The following is a 23741-nucleotide window of genomic DNA, read 5'->3' as shown; positions in this document are numbered from 1 at the left end:
CATATTTGGTAAAAAATAAAAATGTTCATTAGTTTACTCATATTTAGCTTGTAATTATTTTTATTTAAAATAATACATTATTCTACAAAAGTACTTAAAAAAGTTATTTATAAATAAATAAACTATGATGAAAATTCAAAAAATTAGCAATTAGAAAGAATTGCTGAGTTGCAAAGTTTCTTTCTTATATAGGTATTCATATAAATTACATATTACAAAAAGATTTATACTAAGAATTTTTATGTGAGTGTTTGCAGTTAAACAAATTAAATTTATTTTTATAAATATTCACGTTTAAAAATGTCCTTTTTAAATCCTTTTTAAAAATTGTTATACTACTATAAATTTGTGCATTTATATATATTTCCAAATCAAACTGAATGAAGCTTTTAATTAAAATCTTTATTTATACTATTACAAACATTACAGTAGTGAATTTATATAAAATTTACTTCAATGGCGACACTTCCTCCGGATCCAAAATATCTTTTTCGTGGTGATATGGGTTGTGTGAATTGCATTCTTTTTCAAATAACTCCCAATGTAGAACATCTTTATGCAGGCACTACCAAAGGCAACATTCACATTTGGGATCTAAATGTAAATAAAATATTTTAATTTTTTTTTGTATCTCATTAAATGATTTTAAAAATTTTCTATAGATTCACATGAAACATAAAAACTATTACATAAATACATTGTTAGATGTATAAAATAAATTTTCTAATATAATTCTTTTATGTTAAAGACAAATAGAGAATTATATCAAATTATATCAGAAGATTCTTGTTTAAATTTGCAAAGCTTAAACAATAATACTTTGTTTGTACAACATAAATGTGGTTTAATCAAAATGTATAAAAAAACAGAAACTCAATGGACTGCATTTAAGTCCATTAACATAGATTTTTATCACTATTGCAGGTATATATTATATCTATATATATTGTATTAAAATTAGTTTTTCGAATATTTAGTTAAGACATTATATTTATTACGTAAAATAAATTATTTTTAAATTATTTATAACAGGTTTCAAGTATTTTCTGGAAATGAAATATTTGTACCACTTAAAGACTCTGCAGTTGGAGTATTATCTTTGAATACTTTTAATACTGAACTGAAATTGAATTCTCATAATTCCAAGAATTTAGGAGAAGTAATGGCTATCAAACCACTAAAAAATGAAAAAGTTTTAGTTGCTTATGAAGCAGGAGAATTAATTCTATGGGATGTTCGGCAAAATAAAATATTAAGTTCTTTAACAGTAGAAGCATGTCCAATGGCATTAGATTTTGATACTACATTATCAAAAGGGGCCATTGCTGGTCCCTCTAATAATATACAGGTAAAAAAAATAAACATAAAAAATAAAACAAATAATTGAACTAGAAAGAATTGTTTCATTAAATTAATAAATAGAGAACTAATTAGGTCTACATTGATATAAATTTTTCATTTTTAGATATTTAGTTTATCAGTTAATCATCTATTGCATAATAAAAATAAAATAACTCTGACAAATCCTGGAATTTCTGTAATTACAATTAGACCTGATACTAAAATTATGACGACTGGAGGATGGGACAACCGGATTAGAATATATTCTTGGAAAACCTTAAAACCATTAGCTGTTTTATGTCAACATAAAGATACTGTACAAGATATTATTTATTCTACAGAAGGAATAAAAGCTTATAATAATAAATTGATAATGGCTACAGCTGCAAAAGATGGATACATAGCATTATGGGATATTTATAATTGAATTTCATCACAAAATCAATGAAAAATTTTTGTTATAATTTAAATAACATAATAAAACTTTAATTAAATACATACAAAATTGATATTAATTTTATAATATTAATATTAATTTTATATATAAAATGTATATTTAAATATGTACATATTTAAAATTATATGTATATAATGATAATTACTCTGTATTTTTCTCCATGCACTTTATATTGTTTTTATCGTACATTATCTATTAAATTCAAATTTTTTTATATAGTATATAATGTATATATGGATGTATAATAAAGATACTGTTTAATTTCATTATTTGAGTGAACTAATACACTCTTTTGTAAACTATTATTAATGATTCTTCCTGATTTACGTACTTTATTATGATATCTTTCATTTAACAAAATATTATATAATATTATAATAATATCACTGTTGATATTAAAACAAACTTTTTAAGTATTGCTGGTACTTTTATTGCACGTAACTTTAAATTCTGTCCGATTTGTTTTTTAAAATTTTTCCTTCACTGTATCTATTTACAATTCCATGCATTATTATATATAAATTTACAATATTTCTTTTTTTTTGAATTTTTCTACACATTACATTTGTTAACTATTCTTGAATTGAACTACTCATACTAGTTAACCTATCGTGCAACAAGGAATTGTGCAAATATATTTATCACGTGTACATTTTCCGCAAATTTCTGAATATTTATTAATATTCTCATAAAAAATAAGAATAAATAATTTATTTATTTATTTATTTATTTCTTACTTTTATTATACAAATATTTCTTACACTGTAATATGTGTTCCAAATAATTATAATAAGGACATAACGTAACATACCTCAATATATTATTAAGTCAATGTTAAATTCGACTACATTAATTAACAATTATTGTTTATTTGTTTCTCATATTATTCGTTTAATTCTATCGAAGACGTCTATATTAGTTCGTATTGAGTATGTCTAACGCCACACAAATGTTAGTTATGAATAAAAATTTTTGTTTTAAACACGTGTTATTGCAAATTATAAGGCATTCAAGTACGACAAAACAAACACCAGCTACATACTGTTTCGAACTAGTTAGGTATTATTTTACAGTTAATAATAATGGATACGTGCATAACAATTGAAAATTATGGTTATTTTAAGTGTTTACATTATTTGTTATTGTATAAATTAACAATCAGATGAGAGAAAAAATATTTTATTTATTTTATTTACTTAGGAGAAAATTCAATTTTTATAAATTGTAAAACAATTAACAAATAAAGATATATGTAAAAAGTCATTAATAAATTTTTATTTCTTTCATTGTCTTGATTTTTTTCAGAAAATATGATTATGAAAATTTTTTGTGCACATTATTATTATCAAATAAATACCAAGCAAGCGCGTTTGCAATTCGTGGATTTAATGTTGAGATCTCTCAAATAAGGGATCAAGTAAGTGATTATAAAATAGGAGAGATGAGATTACAGTTTTGGACAGATGCATTAAACAATACATATAAAGGAAACCCTCCAAGAAGTCCTGTTATGTTGGAGTTACACAAAGTGAGAATAATTTTGTATTTTTATTCTGCCAGTTTTTTTTTGCGTTGTCACTTGACAAACTATAAGAACAACTTTAAGAAAAATCTTTGCAGATTTTAGAAGAACATCCTCTTTCTAAACATTATTTTAAACGTTTAATTGATATAAGACTAGAAAAGATTCGAGACTATTCATTTCAAGATATGAGTGCAATAGAAAAATATGCAGAATATAGTAACTCTTCCATTTATTATCTTCTTCTACAAGCACATGGTGTAAATAATATTAATGCTGATCATGCTGCGAGTCATATGGGCAAGGCACATGGCATTATTAACTTAGTCCGATCAGTTCCATATAATGCCAGTAAAAGAATAAACATGTTACCACAAGATATTTTAATGAAACATAATGTTTCTGCAGAGGCTGTATTACAGGGTGAATCAAGTAAAAATTTCTGTGATGTAATATATGATGTAGCTTCTCAGGGGAAATTACATTTAGATGCTGTAAGTATATATCAAACATCTCTAATGGATTAATAAAAAAAAAAGAAAAATATTATATTTGATATTTTATATTTTAATATAAAAGTTCTGTTATTTTTAGACAATTTCTCTTAAACATAATGTGGGAAAGGAAGCGAATTTAATATTCTTGCCAATAATTTGTTTACAAAAATATTTAAATGAATTAAGGAAAGCAGACTTTGATGTTTTTAATGCAAAACTACAGAGAAAAGATCATTTACTTCCTTTATACTTATATTGGAGAAGTTTTATGTATTAAATTTGATATATTTTTAATTATAGATTAAAATATTGTAAAATATTTAAAATAATAATTATACTGTAAAATAACTAGACTAAGTATTTTAGTACCTTAAGAAGAATTCCTCTTATTTTCTTCTTATTTTAATTACTAAAATTAAATAATAGTGTATTAAAAATGTGTATAGGTATAATTTAATTAACTTTTCAATAAAAATTCTTCTTCTATTTTATTAGGACAGATTTTTGTAGGATTAAAATAATTTAAATAATTTACATTGTATATGTAATATATATTAATATATGTTGTCTAATAATACTATCCAATAAATTAAAGCTTTTGCTCTAGTATGCAATATCTACTAAGTGATTTTTGTAAGGTTGTGCTAAACATAAATTTTAAAACAGGAGTACTTCATCACTTTCAGTTTTAAAATACTTTTTAAAAATTACAAATTTTTATTAAATTATTATTAAATTAAAAAATCTATCATGCATTATTTTTATATTTTCATAAAAAGAATTTTATTTAAAACAAATTTAGTTTCTAATAAAGTAAGCAAAATGTAATAATTTTATACATTGATTTAATTGTATAAACAATTATCTATAGCAATTTATATTTTCATATTATAGAGATAAATAATCAACTCATACATATAAGAAGTAACTCATATTTTCAAGAATACAAGTATCAATGTAGTGAGCACCTATCTTACCAAACATTTTGTCAAACCTATAACACATTCACAGGTGCAGGTATAGTTCTGGTATATACCAATATATTCTATTCATTATTCATTTAGTTTTAACGAAATATTCTATTTTTGTTCAAAATCATGCATTTTTACAAGAACTTACATTTTTTACATTAACATTCAAGATGATGAAGTAACTCTGATAACAAAAATCATCTAGTAGATGTTGCATATAAAATTTCAATAATATAATATTGCATAATCTATTCTGTTAATTAAGCAACATTTTTTTAAGAATTTCGATTAAAATAAAATTTTTCTATGTATTATGGAAATAACTTGTATAATTTTCACAATCCATTTCTGTGGTATTTAAAGATAAATCTCCAGTACTACAAGGAATTGTAGGTATATTTGAACCTTGCACAGTGAATCCATGATAATCTTCTTGCTCTGATTCCGTAGAACATGGCAAATTCAAATGAGTAGACACTAGTAATTCATTTGTTGATTTGTCCTGTTGTGTATCAAAATCACTTTGTGTATCTAAACTTATAAGACTCGTTTCATCCTCTGCTTTGCTTACATCAAAACTATCATCACCAATGAAAGATGGAAAATCAAAAGTAGGAGATGGTGTAATGCAATCTTCTATTAAAGAGGTTCTCATATCGTTTTGTGGTGTTGAGTTATTAATTGTGGTAGGACAAACCTACAATTTATCATAAATAGCTATTTAATAATAAATAACTATAAATAACTGTAATAAATTTATAATTATATATATATTTATAAATGAAAATTTTAAAAATATTACTTGTGGAATAATGGGAGGTGGTAATTGATAACTTTCAATATCTTCACAATCTAAATTAGTAGGTAATCTTTGGCTATGAGTAATTAACAATGGAGTTCTGTCTAAAACCGTATTTACTTCTGATTTCATTTCTTCTTGAAATTGTAACATCTTCTCTTTTAAATTTAATGCCTCTGTCATTATTTCTGTAGTTTTGGCTTTCATTTCATCAAGAAGTGTTATATCTTCACACATTAGGTGCAAACTCTGTATATATGTTAAAACAAATTGTGAAAAGTATCTAATAATTATTATTAAAGAAAGATGTAATACGTACTTCACATATCATTAAAGCAGATTCCCATGTATTAGCAGGTACACGTTCTCCAGACATATAAGCATTAAAATCTTTTTCATCCATATTTAATGATTCAGCTGTCAAATTTTCAATAAAAGATACGGCACAGCACTAGAAGATTATTACACTTGTTTTATTATAAAATAGTTATGTTTTTCATAATGTTTTTCATAAATAAAATAAATTTTACCAAATTTGTGAAATAATATCCACCTTCCCCCGTCATTAATCTACTTGCATTACAAAACCTAGTAATAAAATTGATGTTACTTTTAAGACGAGCAGGATTAGCTTTTAGAACAATGAAAATTAAGGCAGGAAGAAATTCATCTGCAGATGCAGGTCCACCAACAGATTGTTGTAACATTAGAAATATATTTCGACAACAATAAATAACACACGAAAGTTTTTCTTGTGGAGCTTTAGCAGAATCCATATTTAATAAATCTACAACAAATAGAAATCTATTTTCAAATAATTGATTAATAAATATTATACATTTAATCATTGAAATTTAAAGTTTGTAAAAACAAACCAGTTATGGAAGTATAAACTAGTTCTCTAACTTCAGAGCTAGTTTCATGTATTCGACATTCCAAATTTTTTCCACTAACCCAATTCAATTGTCGGATTCTGTAATTATTATAGATGTCATTTTATTTTGTATATTTTTATTATATATTTATTACCTTTTTTGTATTGCTAAATCTTTTTCTTCATCATTTGTAAATGGTGGGCAAAAAAGAATCCTGTAGAGTAGAGTCATCGCATATCTTTCTACATAATCCAATAATTTTTCTTTAACTTCTGGTGTTATATCTAAAACATTTATAAAGCAAATTTATCTTATAACTTTCAATAAACTAATTTGTTAATGTTCAAATTATCTCAATTTGAATTTATATTCTAAGTACCTGTATATTTAGCACTATTTTCTAAACGTTTCGCAAATACTTGATAAAAATTTTGTGTAATCTCTGAAAGCTCTTCTATTCTTTTCACATCTTTATTTTGAAGTATCTCAATAATAAATGAATGCATACACTTTCTAACATCTCTTTCTACTGGTGTTTTAGCAATCATGGCTATTAAATCACGATTGTCTGCTTTTACTTTTTCAAGGTCAGGATTATCTTTTGTTAATTCATAAAGCAATTCTTGGTACCCCTGTACTAATTAAAAAAATCAAAACTTTCAGAATAATAATATTTCTGTACAAAAATGTAGATGTCTAATAAAAAAAATATGAATAAAGTAATAATATAACGCATATTTCTTAATATATATTGAAACAAAATTTTGCAGAAGTTAAATACAAAACTATATATAATATAATAAATGTACCTTTTGTAACTGGCTTGCGAAAAGATATATTTAATAACTTATACTTTTTTTCTTGTTGTACTTTCTTCTCCTCATATTTTTGATGTGCACTAATTGTATTTTTATTGGAAGAAGCCCTGAAACATTGATAATGTTACTCATAACGTAACAATACCTATTAATAATATATATAATGTATTTCTTTTAATAAATAAAATATTTCTTATTATATATTTGAGAAATATTCTAAATTATTTGCTTTTAAAAGGAACGAATAAGACGTTATGTTAAGGCAATAAAAATCTAACTGCTAGAGACACAAATGTAAAAGAACAAAACTGAAGTACAAAGTATAATTTCTAATTGTATGCTGTATATATATTATATGTAAAAAAGATTAGCATTAAAAGAATATTAATATATCTTAATAAAGTGTTTAATGTCAATTGAAAAGTAAATCTATCTTAACTTTTCTTTCGCTGTAATGTAATTGTTATCAGAAGAGATTTTTGAAAAAGATACAAATATTTTATAAAATTTATATTATATTTACATACAAATATGAAATGAATTTCAAAAGTAAAAAAATTTGCTGGAGTGAATTCGATTATAAATTAATCAACGTACAAATCGTATCCCTGTCCATAAACATTACATTCTGTCTGCGATCTCCGTTTTTGTAAATATTCCCGATAACATTTGCTGCAATAACCTTCCCATTCTGCGTTTCCGTAAAATCCACAACCATTTTTGCATTTGAGATCAGCCTCGTCGATTCTTAAAGTGGGTGTTTTTGTGGAATACATTCTGACAGAGCTTTATATTTTTGCAATTTTTTTTTTTTTTCTTTATATAATTTACATTTTATTTGTATAGTTTAGTTGCTCCCTTTAACACAGTCACTATGTAATGCAGATAAGCATGTAAAAACGCATGCGTAAATCTTTACCTACGAATTTTAAATTATTATTAACAATTAAGTCATATCAAAAATCTATAATTAGGAATTATTAATTCCTAATAATAGGAAAATATTAATAAGAAAAATGTATGTGATATATGTATATTTATATCAATACTTTAGAACATAACTACTGTCGTAAATGCTACTGCCTAAAATTTTGAGCTTGACATTTCAAGTTACATAGGCTAATTGGAAATTCTCAATTTCATTAATGTGTCTAAAATTTATTTAATTTTTACTAACAAAAAATTCTATTCAAATTGGAGATTTTATGTAATAATTGAATTGTAGTTTAATATTTGTAATATTTGTGTTATTTATATAATATTTTTAAATTTTGTGACACATTTTTTTTTTAATCTTAAGAAAATTTTTTTATTTCATACATATTTCAGATATTAACATATGTAATTTAGAACATATTATATTTATTTAAATTATCATCATTATTATCATTTTTAAATTATTATTTGATGAAAACTACTTTATTTGAAAATTTTTATTTTTAAAATATTAACTTAAAAATTGTAAGTTATGAGTATAGTTACAAATTTTACTAAAGTAATTCATACTTTTTAGATAAATAAAATTTTTTATCATAACTTATATGAAAAAAAGTAAATATCCGTTTAAAAATACACATATATTTATAGTTAATATTATTATGTATGAAGTTAAAATATATACAAATATATACTATTTCAATAATTCATATCATACATGTTTTTTTTATAAAGGGGTTATTTAAAATTATATCGATCACGTATATGCGTCATTAGCGATTTCTTGTTAAAATTTTGATAACTATATTATAAATTATAATAACTAATATATTTGCAATACTAAATACATTTTTAATTATCAGATATATTGAAGTTTAGTAAATTTAATCTATAAATTATATTTAAAACAATAGATCAAACGGAATTTTTTGTTACATATTCCTAGAGTTTTTCCAAGTCTAAAAGTTTAGTTGAAAGTTTTTTCATTTATTCCTAAACTTTTATCATACATTATGTTGCTGTTAATTAACAATTGTACACGTTGTTGCAGTTAATAATAAAAGTAAACTTCTATTCTGTAATACTATTTAATCAAATAAAAGAAAAGTAATAAGAGGAAATGAAGGAGACTTCATTTAGGAATATTCTTAAACCTGTAGTTGTTTGATGTGCAATTGCGTAATATGCATGTGTGTAATATTCATGTATTTACATAATAGGATATACATAACGAGATTGTAAAGAACTTTTAATTTCTTCAAAAGATAATACATTTCTATGCAAGTCAGTTAAAATCTTTATACTTCATTGAAGAAGTAATGCATTTTGAAAAAAATTTAGAAATTTAGATATATTGAATTTAAAAGAAAATAATTGTTTTTTTAACATAATCATATGTTGAAATTTGAAAATGTTGTCATATTTTTTGACATTTTACTCCATTGAATATGTATGAAGGAATCTGAAACATCAAAATGATTCTGAAAATATTTGCATAAAAGAATATTAGTGAATAGGAAAAATAATATATATTTATAAGATAATTGAATTATAAATTATCTTATAAATGTTGAATATTTAATTTTATTTATTTATCAAACATAATTCATAATTATGCCTAGATGTACCTATTATAACTAATGTACCATTTTATTTTGTCAATGTTTGAAAACTTAAAAGTGGAACATATTACAAATACATACATCCAAGAAAGCTTATATATAAAACAAAATTATCAAAATTATCATTACATATTGAGAAATAGAAGACTTTTATCATTTTAAAAAAACTATTTATAATTTTTAGCATACAATAAATTTCTAACGATTAATAACTTTTAAATATCCAAATTAAATATCACTTGCAAAGAAATATCTTTTAGTAAAATCATAGTTCATATCGCAACGCGATAGTTTCAAATATTGCCGCGATTTGTGTTCAGATGTGGAGAACACATGTGGAGAAAAATGTCTGTATTTGAAAGACACGTAGGGGTTGTAATTTTCTCAATTTAAAAACTGAAAAACTAAATGTCTTTTATATTGTATTACAAAGTTTAAATATATATAACAGGATGATGCACTGCGTAAGAACGGTAACTGTTAAATCTCATATTTTCATTTATAATGGAGGTTATAATATAGCTAATAGCTAAAAATAGTAAATGATTTTAATTTCTTATGTTATAATATGTAATAACTTTTTTTGTTACTTTTGCCCTTTTATATATTTTTATGATTTATTTATTCATTTAATTTTGACAATGACATGCATTATAGTAATTTATATCCATGTCCTATGTAATCAATTGTTAACAGCATACTCACTTTATAAATCTACAAATGTATAAATTTTAATAATATACAAAAGTTTATTATATGCATTTTTAAGTATATTTTATAAATTTATATCTTTCATATATTTTATTTATTTATTTATTTGTATTTTATTACTTCATTAATAATAAAAAATAATTTAATTGTAATTTTGTATTTTATATTTATGATATCTAATTAATTAAATTCTTCTTTCTAATGGATGATGTGAACTAATTTGTGATGAAAGATACCATTATTGTCAACACTGAAGTACATAACAAGATGTAAGTTCATTGATAAAAGTGATAGAAATATTTTAATTAGACCTCAGTATTGTTATTTTCATAAAAATGCACAAGTATCCAAAAATGTAATCAAATCAGTAAGTCAATTTGGAGTAATTAAAAACTTGTCACATAGATTTGATCTCTATAAACAAAGATACGTAAGTATAAATTGTTCATCATCAATTTTATTCAAAACTATATCTATATATACTTTTAATATTTATGTAATCCTATTTATATTCCTTTGTATTTTAGAGATTAAGTGCATTGGGTTATGACTTATACGATGACATTCCTGACAGACTTAATTATTCAATATTTTTCAAAGGTACATCATTACTCTTAAGTTCTTGCTGATTTGATATAGTCTCATTATATATAATAATTTTAATAGTTTATTAAATTATATATAATTATTTAATAGTTTGACATTATTTTTATTTATTAGGTTTCAATATGTCAGATACATTTTTCTCATGGTTCCTAATCACAGAACTGCATGTTTGGATGTTAATGGTACGTTTTATGGCCGAAGGAAAAAAGGGTGAACTGGTTGTAAAAAATATGGTTGAGGCTATGTGGCAAGATATTACTATAAGAATAGGTCTACTTGGTGTAAGTAATTAATAAATTATGCATTATTATCTATTTTTGATCTATTTCAATTTAACCTTCTATGTTTAAGCTTTATATTTCTAATTTCTATTCTAATTTTAATCTTATTCCATAAAATTTTATACTTGGTAATGAATTAGTATAAAATGTTTATAACTTTTTTTTTACTAGCCAATGACTGAAAAAACAAAAAAGAAACAACTGTTGGACTTATCATATCAATTTAATGCAGCTATAGTTGGTTATGATGAAGGCATTATGTCAGATGACAAAGTTCTAGCTAGTGCATTATGGAGAAGGTTTTTTGTCTTAGAGTGTAACGATCCTGAACAACTAGAGAAACTTTTAATTTATGTTAGAAAACAGGTAATTAGAAAGTACTATTGTTTTCTATGAAATACTATATAATAACTTGATTATTTTTCTTTTAGATTAATGCGTTTGATAAAATTCCATCGGAAAAAGTTTTCGATAAATCAATAGCGAAATGGGTAGATTTGTAAAGTATTAAATAAAGCTTATGAATACTATTAAGAATTTGTAAATTTTAATTAGGTAAAATTCATATTACAAATGTATTAAATTTATTATATTAAAAAATTTGATCTCTTATTTCAATTATAATAATTTAATTCTTTAAGTCTCTTCAGTACCATATTATGGATTAAAATCGACAGTCACCAAATGCACATATATACGCTTCAAATATATATTCATTTAAATTATTATTAATATAATTTTTAGTAATGTTATTTATAATTTTAAATCATTAATATAATTTTTGAGATTGAGAAAAATTTATTTCGTTTATTTATTAAAAACATATTATGCACTTATAACTCTTTTTTATAAAACATGTACTGAAGAAGTTAAAATGTTATCGCATAGCATTTTTTTTTTTGAATGAACAATTACTCTACATAAAAGTTTCTTTTTGCAATTTATATCACAAGTTTCTTGTAAAGAAGGTTTAGCTTGCTTGTAAAAATTCCTACAATAATAAAATAAGTTATTATAAATTACTATGATTTAGCAATATTTAATAATCTTTAAATTTACCTGTAATACTTGTTTATTAGTGTTTCATTTTTTGCTACTTTAGGAAGCCAATTATTTAAAGATTTAACAGATAAATTTGGAAGACCATATTCTGTTTTAAAGGAATACGATTTATACCAAGTTGGTCTTGCATGGATATTTTCATTGGCAGAACTGAGATCATACATCCAATTTTGGTAATCAGCTACTTCCTATAAGAAAAGAATTTTTATTTCAAATTATAATAAATTTACAATTATTTATAATTTATAACTTTATAATTTAATTTATCTTTTATTATGTCATAAATAAAATAAAAAATAACTTACATAATTTCTGCAATTTACTGTATATACTTTATAATTTGGATTCAATTTTGTGTAAGTTGTTATACTACCACCATTCCAAGCAACATTGTTTGCTTCCATATCAGAATTATACAATATTGCTATTTCATCATTGTGAGTATGGCCATTGAATTGAGCTTTTATTAAATGTGAGAATCTATTGACTATTTTTAAATATTCTCGTTTCCACGTTTTTAGACAGCTATTACTATTAGGAGGTATATGTGACAAAATATGTACAAATTCATTGTTCTTTTCTGCTTCAGAAAGAATAGTTGCAAGCCAGTGTAATTGATTATCAGGATCTTTTGGATTATACCAAAGCCACCTGTATAGAAAAAATAATTGTGAAGGAAGAATTATGAGAAAGTAAGTCACAAAATAAATTATAAAATTGAATCGATTTTAAAATTTTACTAGTTTTTTGAAAATTTATTTTGTATAGTAACATAATTATATTTGTTTCACATACCAGTTGTAGGAATAACACACGTTACTATTTAAAGTTATGATTCTAAACCCTTTTTTGGGGACAACAGTGTAATATCCTCCTTGAGATATAGTAGATCGTGCAGATTCTGGTAACCATCCATATCCAATCCATAAATCAGCCACTAATTCATATAGCCAATTTGTAGTTAAATTGTCTTGTGTTATATTTTTTGGTGCAAATCTATATATAATTTAGAAAATCATGAATTATAATTATGTCAATATTCATTTGCATATTTTAAATATTTTTGTAATACGTAATTTATTATATATAATAAGTTATTCACTTCCTTAATTATATTGTAAATTTATAATACAATACAATTAAGGAAGTGAATCACTTATTTTAAAATATAGTAGATAAACAGATTATATATATTGTTTTATCTTTAGTCAGAAGAATTCAAATTATATTTATATCAATTTTGAGTTATGTTTATAATTGTTGATTGTAAAAATTAAAGTCAATATTATCTGAACTATTAAATTTTAAAAAATATAATATATATATTTTTTATGTAGAATATTTATGTAGAATCATTTGTAAATAAATTTATATGTATACATATATAACAACTATTATGAAATATTTTTTGTGTGTATCATGAAAAATTTTATAGGAAATTTTAATAAACTCACTGATTTAAAGGATTTGATTCATGATTTCCAAGTATTGGATATATTATAGTATTATTAAAAACACTATGAATATAGTCATAAATTTTTGTAAGACTTTGTATATTTCCTTCTTCTGAAGTTTCCCATACTCCGTGATCTATGATATCGCCAGTGAAGTATATAAAATCTATACCCTAGGAATTAAATCAAATTTTACTTAAAATATAATATAAACCTGCATTTTAAAATACTTGCAATTTATCATAAAATTAATTTTTAAAACATATCTAATTTCTTTTTGTAAATGATACGTTATCTATAATAATTTAGATTCATATCAAAGTAAAAGAAAATGTAAAAGTAAGATTTTTAGAGTATGTATATTTTAAATAAGATTTTAAGAGTATTAGATTAACCCGGGATTACCCACCTGGGGGTCTAGCGCAGGTACATCCCGGCGACTAGACCCCCACGTGGGTAATCTCGGGTTAAATGTGTAATTAATTTTTTTCTTTATCTTCTAAATTAATTGTAGCATTAATACCTGATGTGTATCTTTCATGTGCTCTAAAGCATCAGTGATCGCATGCCATGGAGTATCACAAGAGTTATAATCTCCCCAAAAGCCAGCGAATGAAGTCATATCAGATTTATTTTGTCCTTTTTGACAACAAAGTGGTTCTCCACAATTGGAATTACCATTCGGTTCATAGAGAGGATCATAATGAATATCTGTTATATGTAGAATTTTTATTTCTTCTTGCGTTTCATTTTCCGTAACTGCGTGAGAATTGTTATTAACATCAATAATCCAGTCAAATTCAGGATCAGTCAAGGGACAAGATTTTGATTCTAGGACCACACCACAAATTGTAGCAGCCGTCAAATTTGGTTTAGAATCGATGATGTATAAAATGATAGGCTACAGAAATAATAAAAGAAATTAGAACAATTTATACAATAATATTTTGGTAAATTTAGTTAAATACAAGTATTATATTACCAAGTTTAATTCAATAACTCCTTTGCAAACATTTTCAGTTTGAATATTAAACAGTATGCATAATTTAATTATATTATTTCTTATATCTTCTTCAGACATTCCTTTACGTCGTAAATTGATAAACGTTCTCAAAATTCCACGACATAACACACATATTTTAGAGCCTGCATTTGCTGAAAATGTTCTCCAGTCAGAGTTCTGTAGTTCTGTAGGAATTTTCAAAGAATTTATCATATCTTTGAATAATTCTCTTTCATGGTGCAACTGCGTCCATAATTCAATCTCATTTGAAAACAAGTTTACGTCTATATCTGTTAATGAATCAATTTGTTATTTTTTATTATAACATATGGCGAAATTTTACGAATAAATCTTTATTGAATAATTTAAAGAAAATTCTTTTTAACTTCAATTGGTGGAAAAAATTCGATATTTAGATTTATGATATTTAGACATTAAGATTATTGAATTACACATAATTCTAATTGCATATTATGTAATTAAGTATAATTTAATACTATCATTTATACAAATCAGATATCTGATTAGTGAAAATTTGTCATCTTAATTGAAAATTAAAAATAATTTTATTTGAAATTTATTTTCATATTTTAAACCAATTATTTTGCTTTACCTTCTGAATTCTGGGCGAGACCACTAACACTCAAAACTAATATACTCAAAATTAATTGTTGAAACCACATTTCTGTTGTTTTCCGTGAACACTGTCTTTTACACTGCGCGCAATTCGATGTGTTTCCAACTATTTCCATTTCTCTTTATCTTTTGAATCAGTTCTTTTAACAGATAGATATCGCAATATTGGGATGTACATTTCTCAATGACTGGGATTGAGAAATCTGAATAAATTCCTTAAGGTTGAGAAACTTAAACAAAGAGAAAGATAAAGACTTTTGTGTGTTTATGATATGATTTAATTCAATTTAATATGAATACTTAAAATCGACATTTTAAATTTTTAATAAATCGGTTAATTTTTAATGAATTGAAATGATGACATAAAAAGAAATAAATAAATTAAAAAGTTAGATCCTTTTTTCATTTTTTTTCATTTGAAATTTCATTTTTAACTATACTGATATAAAAAGTTCATCGAATACCATTTTATAATCGGATAATCGTATTATGTGCTAATGCATCAGCTTTGTTAGTGTGAAAGTTATTAAAGATAACTTTCATTTTTCATTTAGATTATTCTTTCCGTCTAATCTTCTTATCGTGGACAAAGAGAGCAGATTATTAAATATCTTATTAAATATAAGAATTAAATACAGAAAGTTCAATAGTGAAATAGTTATGAGCTCACAGTAGATTCAATCAGAATATTAGCTTTAAAAGTTGTCTATTTGTTATGTATATAATAAATAATATTAATATAACATAATAATAATGTTAATAAATAATTTTAGTTCAATTAGCAGATCTAATATTTATGAGAGTTTCGGATGGCTAAGTATTACATAATATCAATGAAAATTTAATTCTTTCCCTTTATAAATAATATTACTCTACATTGGCGAAATATATATCTATATATATAATAATAATATTTGTAATTGTTTGTAAATTTAACAACAATAAAGTTTAACTTTAACTAGAGAACGTGACACTAGAAGTTACAATATTCACGGTGCTTGCTATTACAAGTTATCGCGTACAAGACACGATACGTACTTAATAATTAAAATAAATTAGTTTCTTTATTGTTTTACACTAATATTGTTGTACGCGAGTATTTTGTATCGGGCGCTGTTCCCACAAGAGAGCGGCCCCAGTTAAACGCCTGTAGGCGCTGTTCGCACTCAAAGGATTACAAATATAATTTTATTTAATAATTACTTGAAAAAGATTATATTTTTATAAACGTGGTAGATATTTTTATTAACATAGTAAAAAAAAAATTAAATTTAAAATTTGTTACATACGAGTTTAATAATAAATTGTTCATTGTAGTTTATGTTTAATTTATTAGTATATTGTTTAACATAGTTTATGCTTAGCAATGTGTTTTTAATTACAACGAAATATATTTATTTTATTGTAATTATAGGATATTTTTTATATTTTACATTGTTGCTTTTAATTATAGAAAACTCAAAACATGACAATATCCTGAATTTATCTTCTGGCGTATTTTAATATTTGTTTGCATATGATTTATTTCACAATGATTTCTTAATCAGAGATAATTCAAAAGATATGATTATATTTCTTAATGATGCCTCTTATTAATCTTAAATACTCAAATATAATTATTAGCTATTATCATCAAATTGTACACAAAAAAGATTGTAAAAAGAATTATCACTGTACATAAAAAAGATTATTAAACATTAAAAATTAATCTGTCTATTAATGTTTTTTGTATGTGCATTCTAATGATAATAGCTGCTAATATTTAAATATTTAACATTAATGAGAAACAACATTAAGAGGAATGTAATCATATCTTTAATTTAATTATATTGAACATATTAATTTTTTTTGCATACAATCTGATGATTATGGTAAAATAAAAGTCGAAATTCTTTAGATCTTCTCAATGTACTCTTGATTGGTATTGTTCAATCTGGAAGAGAGAAGAGGGAGATTTCAAGGACAGAATCGTAGCTTCATGCGTTAAACATTATCAATATTTTCGAGTAGTCGTCGAATAAATATTAATTATTTTTAATTTCTACGTCTATGATATGTATAAGATCAAGACATAAAGAATGATACAGATAATTTTATAATTAATTTTATCATTATGTACTGTACTCAATCAAAATACGCATATGAAGAAAAAACAGTCGTAGATTGTTCTGTGATCTTTAAAATTAAATGCATTTAAATAAATTAGTTATATATAAAGTTAATTAATAAATTAGTATATAATATAAATAAATATATAAATATATATAATAGTTAATTAATAAATTAGTTATATATAAAGTACTATGAAACTTTTATTTAATGCACAAAGTACTGAAATGGAAGATTTTATTTTTTATCTGGAACACGAGGAATCTCTACATTTCTCGCTGTTAGAGGGAGACATTTTGCATGAGAAAAAATCTGTCTCTTAGAGGAAGAACAGAATGACATTTTAATACATATATATATATATATATATATATATATATATATATATAATTATTATTATTATTATTATTAAAAAAGTAAAGAATGATTTGATTGATGTTTTTAAAACTTTTATTCTCCTTATTCTTTTCATCATATACATATATATATGATGGAAAGAATAAGGAGAATAAAAGTTTTAAAAAATCAATCAAATCATTCTTTACTTTTTTAATATAATGTCAACATATCAGTCTGATTGCATTTCCGGTCTGATAATGATAAATATCAATATTATTTTCACGTTGATTTATATGATAAAACAGGCACCAAATTTTTTTGGCTTAAAAAGATGAATCTAACTAAGTAAATTTTATAAACCGTTCAAAAGATCAATTGAGTACTTTTTATTTGCAGTTTACCTACAAATCCTAGACAAATACTTTAACGAACTGAATCTTTAAAATTCTTATTTATTTCTTTAATTTCATCAATGAAAATTACATTTTATATTTGATATTTTTGAATATTACATTTTATATTTGATATTTTTGAAATAAAATTGGATTTGGATAATGTAGTTGAAAAGTGTGGACGATGAGTAATCAAGAACGAATGACTAATCAGAAATTGCGCTGATGATGTATATCAATAAACACGTGAGGATTTGAAATGTATGCTATATCACACGAGATAATGCATTTGTAAGAAATGACCATTGCATGGATAAAATTTATAAAAATGCATTATGATTCAAGAACAAGAAAGTTCTATAACAATAGTTGAAGTTATTGTTATATTATTTTACATTTTTTTATTTAGTGCAGTTAGAATAATAATTGATAATATATTTGATAAATAAGATTAAATTCCAATTTAATTCCATATTTTTAAAACAAAATATTATTTATGTAATCTTTTATGCAGAGTTAAGCAAAATCCGAGTCGAATAATAAAATTTTATTCGTCAATAATGAATTAAATATTTCATTGAATAAGAAATTATTAAATTTATGAAAATTTATTTGAATAAATATTCGAATAATTTATTTCTATAAGAATATATCGCACAAATAAATGAAGTAAGAATATGTAAAATGAACTTTTAAATTTTATTGTTCAATCATTGTCAATTTAGCTTTCTTTAGAATAAAATAATAGAAGATACTTTAATATCTCTGCCAAATTTTTGTAATAATTTCAACTGATAGACTATTGTAATCGTTCTATAATAATAAATGGAAACTTTTTTTTATTTTATAGCAAAACAATAACAAAAAGCAAAAGCTGTTGTTCTATATAGAACACGGAATGAAAACAATTATTACATAAATCAGTGCAAAATCAAGTTCCAATTAAAATCGGCGTTAATATTGAAAAGATTAATTAATTGAAGATATATATTAATATTACATTTAATATTGCATACATACACACACGCGCGCACTTTCTCTTTCCCTCTCTCCATCAACAGATAAATAGAACTACTAAACAATAAAAATAACGAGTAACAAACTAATTTATTTGCCTTATAATTTCTAAACTTAAATTAATTTAAGTTTAAAAAATTAATAATATACAATTTAAAAAATTATATATCAAAATTAATAATACATAATTTTATTCAAATCGTTATTATAAAACATGAGGTATTTCGATATCATCAATAGAGAGATCCTCGAGCATTTCTTCAAGACTAATTTGCGGATAACTAGGATCAGATAATTCATTGGTATCAACTGGAATAGATTTCCTAGGATCTTTGAAAATATTTATATTTTGTCTCATTTCTGGATCTTCTTCAATATCTTCCAAAAATTCATAATAATCACTAAAACAGGTTATAATTATAAATTTAATTTTTCAATATAATTTTAAAAAGACTAGAATTGTTATAATTTTATTTGATATTCACTTTTAAATACTTAAGATGATTATTGTTAAATAAAATATTATATAACTTACTTATTATCTGTAGCTATACTGTCTTTATCTTCTATCATATGTTTTAATTTCCAAGCCCTCATTCTACGACGCGCTGCTCTATCTTGTGTATAATTCTTTTTTGTTAAAATTACATCTGGTATTACGTCTTTATTCAATCTTTCAAAATTCTCATCATTAATGTTACTCTCACTAAGAGCATACCTAAATATAAGTTATTTTTAAATTTTTTAATTTTATATATATTATATACTAATTATATTTATTACATATTATTATATTATTTTTTACCCTAGAACTGTATCACCGGGTTTCAATATATGACCAAGATGACTGCGTGTATGAATTAAGTTTTCGTTCAATCCTAAGTCCGAACTTCTAACCACCCACACATCTGCTATTACATGCTAGAAATAAAAAAGATGTGATTCAAGATTTATTTCGTCTAAAAGTGATGTTATAAAGAAATATATTCTTTTTACTTTCTCACTTTAAATTTTGTTTATAATAATATTTATAACATTGGGTAAATACAAAAGTTCGTGCCTGATTTTCAGAGATGGCGTGAGCATTATGCCATCAGGCGTCGTTGAATTAAGTTACGTGTGAGAGAAACTTTTAAATATGGAGGACGAAAAATTATATTTTTGACATATTATGTAATATGAATTTCGAGAAGGAGTGAGTATTGGAATTGTAACAAAAACGTTTATTTAGACCGTGTTCATAAATTTTGAAATGATTTTAATCTAGACTAATTGATTAATAAAACTCTTTACTTTAAAATGTAATCGCTTGTGTTTTATTTTCAAATTGGGCATGAACTTTTGCAAACAATCGTAATATACAAAAAAATTTATAATCATAAATTTAAAATTTCATTTTGAGCTTGAAAACATCTTTTTTTTGCAACTATTATATTTTAGAAAGAAATATTACAATTATTTAATACCTTATGTGAAATAGTTCCCTGTCCAGGGAAAAATTTTATATCCTTGTATTTTATTTGTTCAATATCCATTACTGTGTATTCTATCAATTGCTTTGGGTCACAAATACTATTAAAACTATGTCTCCAGTAAAGTGTAGCATTTAACTCTGCAACTAAACAAATAAATAACATTTTGTGTGAATTGTATTAATTGTAATTTATAAATCAGATAAATAAATATAGAGAACCATACATACTTTGTCCAGTTGCTACATCCATTAAGTGTATAAAATTTGTAATTTTATATACTAGACAAATTGCGTTTATTCCTCCAAGTTGATGACTTAATTTTCTTGGAAGGCATACTACGCTATCTCTTGATATTGGAACTATTTCCACACTATAAATGAAAATATATTATACATTATTCAAATCGCAATTAGAACTTTATTATTATCAATATAATTGCATTAATAAAACAGATGACATATTGACATGTTATTCATATGATAAAAGTAGTTTTTAAGACAATTATACAATTTTAATTTAGTATTACATTATTATATTCATAAAAAGAATAATTTTAATTAAAAAATATATTCAAAATAAAACTTATTATAAAATCTGTTTTAATAATAGTAAATTTATCTAAAATGTCCCTATATACTATAAATTCTATATTATATATATATATAGTAAGGAGTAATAAAAATACTCATATTTAGCATTCTTTAAAATAGTATACTAATACATATGACTCTTACCTATATGTAAATTTATAATTATAAATATTGCTATGGATATCATGTGATATCAATTTTTTGGAATGATCATAACGACAAGGTATAACACTTGAAAGAAAATCAACCATTTTTCGTGCTGTCGCTTCATTTGTATAAAAGAAATCTAGACCTTCTGCAAACGTTCATAATTAATTACAGATTATTATTACTTAATAGTTAAAAGATTTAAACTCTTTTGCAATTTATTTTTTAATATTTTTAAATAATTCAGATTTCTTACCATGAATAGGTTTTATGCCCAAAGTTTGTTCATGTGCTTTGTATTTCAAAATTAATTGCTCTAGATAATAAAATGTTTTTTTATTTGTCGCTCTTTGTCGCACTTGTACCTGTAAATTGTAAATAGAGAAAATAATTTTATTATTACAAATTACATTTACTTTGCTCTTATTGTATAGTTAATCAATATATATTAAATAGAAACAATATAAAGCTTAAGAGATTCGTTAATGTAATCGCATTCATGACTGTACTGATTTATTGACATTACAAGTTTTTACATTTCTTTATATAATATGAATCTCACCAATGCACGCCAATAATCTTTAGCTTCTGTTCGATGACAATCATTACACATTTGATGATTTATAGTATATTCAACTATAAATACTTGTTGCAAAATTGCTCCACTCATAACTTCAGCTTGTACTGTTAATTTTACCTAAAAATATAATATAATAAAAAAATGAGTTTTTCGTAATAAAATTATTAAATAATAAATACCTTTAATCTCATAGAATGAGGTTCTGTCCATACAAACCCAGCATCGATTAATTTCACTCGATTTAGACCCTTTAATCTTTTTAGACATAATGTTAATAACTCTCTGGATTCTAATGCAGCATGAATCCATTCGGCAGGTGGTTGTAAATATCTAAAATAATTAAACTTTTTCTTTTATTTTGGAAAAGATAATTGAAAAAACATATAAGAAATTTCCTAAATTTTTTAAAGGGTATTAAATTCTTCATAACATTACTGTTATTATTTTAATACTTTATGACAGTAATAATTATAATACTATATTTTTAAAAGCCTCATTTCATTTGGATCATTTCGTAATTTTATTGAAAAATGAAATTGAATGAAACAGTATTTTAAATGAGAAACATTTTATTAATTCAATATATTTTTATGTTTCTCACAATTAGATGTGACAAAATAGATTCTAGATATGTAACAGGTAAGATCATTAAATAGAATCTGATAAAGTTATCAAATGTTTACTTAAATATCTGTAGTATATATTATGATATATGATATATGATATTATGTCACTAATGCCCAATAGTTTATCTTGCGTGAAGATTTTATCTTTGATATAACATTTATATAAAACTTTCTTTTAGTTTTATTTTCAATTTATATTGCTTAAATATCAAAAAAGAGAGAATGTATTATATGTATAAATTGTGTTATGTTGTGTTACCTTTCACAGCCTTTACAGAAATGAATTGTTGCTTGTTTAGGAATACTCTCAGTGACATCTATTTGAGTTCGTAGACATGCTACACACATATTTGCTGGATTTGGTTCAATACCAATACCGCAAATACAACATAATCTAGAATGTAATTATTTGTATATCAAATCACGTAAAATAACATTAAATAATATAAATACAATAATAACGCAATACAAAAAATAATATATGTATTTAATACAAATAGACAATTTAATATATAAGCTATTTCGAAGACAGTTTATCTTAATCCTTAGAAATTTATAAATACAGTAAATTTTATATAAAAAGAAAATTATAAAGTTTATTTACTTTTTATAAATCTTGCAACTTAAAGTGTTAAGGTTATGTTTACTTACATCATCATTTCTTGTCGAATAGGTTCGTTTAACACTTCCATTATTTATATTTACTTTTAATTATTTGCGAATAATTTCGTTGGCTAGAACGGAGCTAAATAATTTGAAAAAATTAAACAAATCCAAAAATATGTGACAAATGAGACCATTTACTACTTTAACACAAACACGTGTGAGTTGGTGCCAACTTCAGGTTTATCATCTAATCTTGATTTACTACAGTT

At 23.4% G+C, this 23741-nt stretch overlaps 6 protein-coding genes and 1 long non-coding RNA gene across 8 annotated transcripts; 3 read left to right on the top strand and 4 right to left on the bottom strand.

Moving 5' to 3' along the window:
* Positions 1–381: 381 nt before the first annotated feature.
* On the bottom strand, positions 382–2736 carry LOC122529130. Its single transcript, XR_006306755.1, has 2 exons — positions 2610–2736; positions 382–594 (listed from the first exon to the last, which is right to left on the bottom strand). It is a non-coding gene; the product is annotated as an uncharacterized LOC122529130 (long non-coding RNA).
* Positions 457–1835, top strand: LOC122529114 (guanine nucleotide-binding protein subunit beta-like protein 1). The gene is made up of 4 exons (XM_043654909.1): positions 457–600; positions 749–924; positions 1033–1348; positions 1466–1835. The coding sequence occupies exons 1-4, from the start codon at positions 457–459 to the stop codon at positions 1766–1768; spliced, it is 939 nt and encodes a 312-aa protein (XP_043510844.1). The 3' UTR covers positions 1769–1835.
* Positions 2729–4185, top strand: LOC122529123 (NADH dehydrogenase (ubiquinone) complex I, assembly factor 6). Its single transcript, XM_043654920.1, has 4 exons — positions 2729–2857; positions 3104–3326; positions 3419–3814; positions 3915–4185. Exons 1-4 carry the CDS (start codon positions 2730–2732, stop codon positions 4092–4094), a joined length of 927 nt encoding a protein of 308 aa, XP_043510855.1. The 5' UTR covers position 2729; the 3' UTR covers positions 4095–4185.
* A 94-nt stretch (positions 4186–4279) lies between these two features.
* LOC122529458 (rab5 GDP/GTP exchange factor) lies at positions 4280–8248 on the bottom strand. Its single transcript, XM_043655620.1, has 9 exons — positions 7878–8248; positions 7272–7387; positions 6842–7099; positions 6617–6746; positions 6463–6560; positions 6118–6374; positions 5907–6038; positions 5591–5836; positions 4280–5485 (listed from the first exon to the last, which is right to left on the bottom strand). The coding sequence occupies exons 1-9, from the start codon at positions 8054–8056 to the stop codon at positions 5093–5095; spliced, it is 1809 nt and encodes a 602-aa protein (XP_043511555.1). The 5' UTR covers positions 8057–8248; the 3' UTR covers positions 4280–5092.
* A 1885-nt stretch (positions 8249–10133) lies between these two features.
* LOC122529428 (ubiquinol-cytochrome-c reductase complex assembly factor 1) lies at positions 10134–13185 on the top strand. 2 transcript variants are annotated; one of them, XM_043655573.1, is made up of 7 exons: positions 10134–10311; positions 10782–10979; positions 11077–11149; positions 11270–11436; positions 11608–11802; positions 11868–11991; positions 13088–13185. In XM_043655573.1, exons 1-6 carry the CDS (start codon positions 10291–10293, stop codon positions 11937–11939), a joined length of 726 nt encoding a protein of 241 aa, XP_043511508.1. In that variant the 5' UTR covers positions 10134–10290; the 3' UTR covers positions 11940–11991; positions 13088–13185. The 2 variants fall into 2 exon arrangements, with proteins under 2 accessions (XP_043511508.1, XP_043511501.1); XM_043655566.1 differs by lacking the exon at positions 13088–13185 and adding an exon at positions 12539–12807.
* LOC122529419 (sphingomyelin phosphodiesterase 1-like) lies at positions 12223–15783 on the bottom strand. The gene is made up of 8 exons (XM_043655556.1): positions 15569–15783; positions 14935–15245; positions 14476–14853; positions 13953–14125; positions 13294–13494; positions 12804–13149; positions 12496–12686; positions 12223–12427 (listed from the first exon to the last, which is right to left on the bottom strand). The coding sequence occupies exons 1-8, from the start codon at positions 15705–15707 to the stop codon at positions 12283–12285; spliced, it is 1884 nt and encodes a 627-aa protein (XP_043511491.1). The 5' UTR covers positions 15708–15783; the 3' UTR covers positions 12223–12282.
* A 3839-nt stretch (positions 15784–19622) lies between these two features.
* Positions 19623–23705, bottom strand: LOC122529481 (60S ribosomal export protein NMD3). The gene is made up of 11 exons (XM_043655656.1): positions 23518–23705; positions 23126–23260; positions 22420–22570; positions 22223–22357; positions 21917–22025; positions 21658–21808; positions 21151–21293; positions 20915–21066; positions 20254–20369; positions 19984–20166; positions 19623–19849 (listed from the first exon to the last, which is right to left on the bottom strand). Exons 1-11 carry the CDS (start codon positions 23556–23558, stop codon positions 19654–19656), a joined length of 1512 nt encoding a protein of 503 aa, XP_043511591.1. The 5' UTR covers positions 23559–23705; the 3' UTR covers positions 19623–19653.
* Between the last annotated feature and the right edge of the window lie 36 nt (positions 23706–23741).

The sequence above is a fragment of the Frieseomelitta varia genome, unplaced genomic scaffold, assembly GCF_011392965.1.
Source record: "Frieseomelitta varia isolate USP_RPSP 00005682 unplaced genomic scaffold, Fvar_1.2 scaffold_131, whole genome shotgun sequence".
NCBI classification, from domain to species: Eukaryota; Metazoa; Arthropoda; class Insecta; order Hymenoptera; family Apidae; genus Frieseomelitta; species Frieseomelitta varia.
Note: the sequence above shows the minus strand (reverse complement) of the source record. Positions and strands in the feature narration are given on the sequence as shown.

What these genes read in the sequence shown, in the direction of transcription:
- LOC122529481 (XM_043655656.1), bottom strand. Translation starts at nt 23,558, where the DNA reads ATGGAAGTGTTAAACGAACCTATTCGACAAGAAATGATGAT. An exon ending in TTCTGTAAAGGCTGTGAAAG is followed by an intron (nt 22,571 to 23,125) that starts GTAACACAACAT and finishes TAATTATTTTAG; the next exon opens with ATATTTACAACCACCTGCCG. An exon ending in AGGGAACTATTTCACATAAG is followed by an intron (nt 20,370 to 20,914) that starts GTATTAAATAAT and finishes TTTTATTTCTAG; the next exon opens with CATGTAATAGCAGATGTGTG.
- LOC122529458 (XM_043655620.1), bottom strand. Translation starts at nt 8,056, where the DNA reads ATGTATTCCACAAAAACACCCACTTTAAGAATCGACGAGGCTGATCTC. An exon ending in GATTTAGCAATACAAAAAAG is followed by an intron (nt 6,561 to 6,616) that starts GTAATAAATATA and finishes TAATAATTACAG; the next exon opens with AATCCGACAATTGAATTGGG. An exon ending in AGTTTATACTTCCATAACTG is followed by an intron (nt 6,375 to 6,462) that starts GTTTGTTTTTAC and finishes TATTTGTTGTAG; the next exon opens with ATTTATTAAATATGGATTCT.
- LOC122529114 (XM_043654909.1), top strand. Translation starts at nt 457, where the DNA reads ATGGCGACACTTCCTCCGGATCCAAAATATCTTTTTCGTGGTGATATG. An exon ending in TTCACATTTGGGATCTAAAT is followed by an intron (nt 601 to 748) that starts GTAAATAAAATA and finishes TTTATGTTAAAG; the next exon opens with ACAAATAGAGAATTATATCA. An exon ending in GTCCCTCTAATAATATACAG is followed by an intron (nt 1,349 to 1,465) that starts GTAAAAAAAATA and finishes TTTCATTTTTAG; the next exon opens with ATATTTAGTTTATCAGTTAA.
- LOC122529123 (XM_043654920.1), top strand. Translation starts at nt 2,730, where the DNA reads ATGTCTAACGCCACACAAATGTTAGTTATGAATAAAAATTTTTGTTTT. An exon ending in TTATGTTGGAGTTACACAAA is followed by an intron (nt 3,327 to 3,418) that starts GTGAGAATAATT and finishes AAATCTTTGCAG; the next exon opens with ATTTTAGAAGAACATCCTCT. An exon ending in GGAAATTACATTTAGATGCT is followed by an intron (nt 3,815 to 3,914) that starts GTAAGTATATAT and finishes TGTTATTTTTAG; the next exon opens with ACAATTTCTCTTAAACATAA.
- LOC122529428 (XM_043655573.1), top strand. Translation starts at nt 10,291, where the DNA reads ATGATGCACTGCGTAAGAACG. An exon ending in TTATTCAATATTTTTCAAAG is followed by an intron (nt 11,150 to 11,269) that starts GTACATCATTAC and finishes TTTATTTATTAG; the next exon opens with GTTTCAATATGTCAGATACA. An exon ending in TAATTTATGTTAGAAAACAG is followed by an intron (nt 11,803 to 11,867) that starts GTAATTAGAAAG and finishes TTTTTCTTTTAG; the next exon opens with ATTAATGCGTTTGATAAAAT.
- LOC122529419 (XM_043655556.1), bottom strand. Translation starts at nt 15,707, where the DNA reads ATGGAAATAGTTGGAAACACATCGAATTGCGCGCAGTGTAAAAGACAG. An exon ending in GAGTTATTGAATTAAACTTG is followed by an intron (nt 14,854 to 14,934) that starts GTAATATAATAC and finishes TTATTTCTGTAG; the next exon opens with CCTATCATTTTATACATCAT. An exon ending in ACATGAAAGATACACATCAG is followed by an intron (nt 14,126 to 14,475) that starts GTATTAATGCTA and finishes TTTAATTCCTAG; the next exon opens with GGTATAGATTTTATATACTT.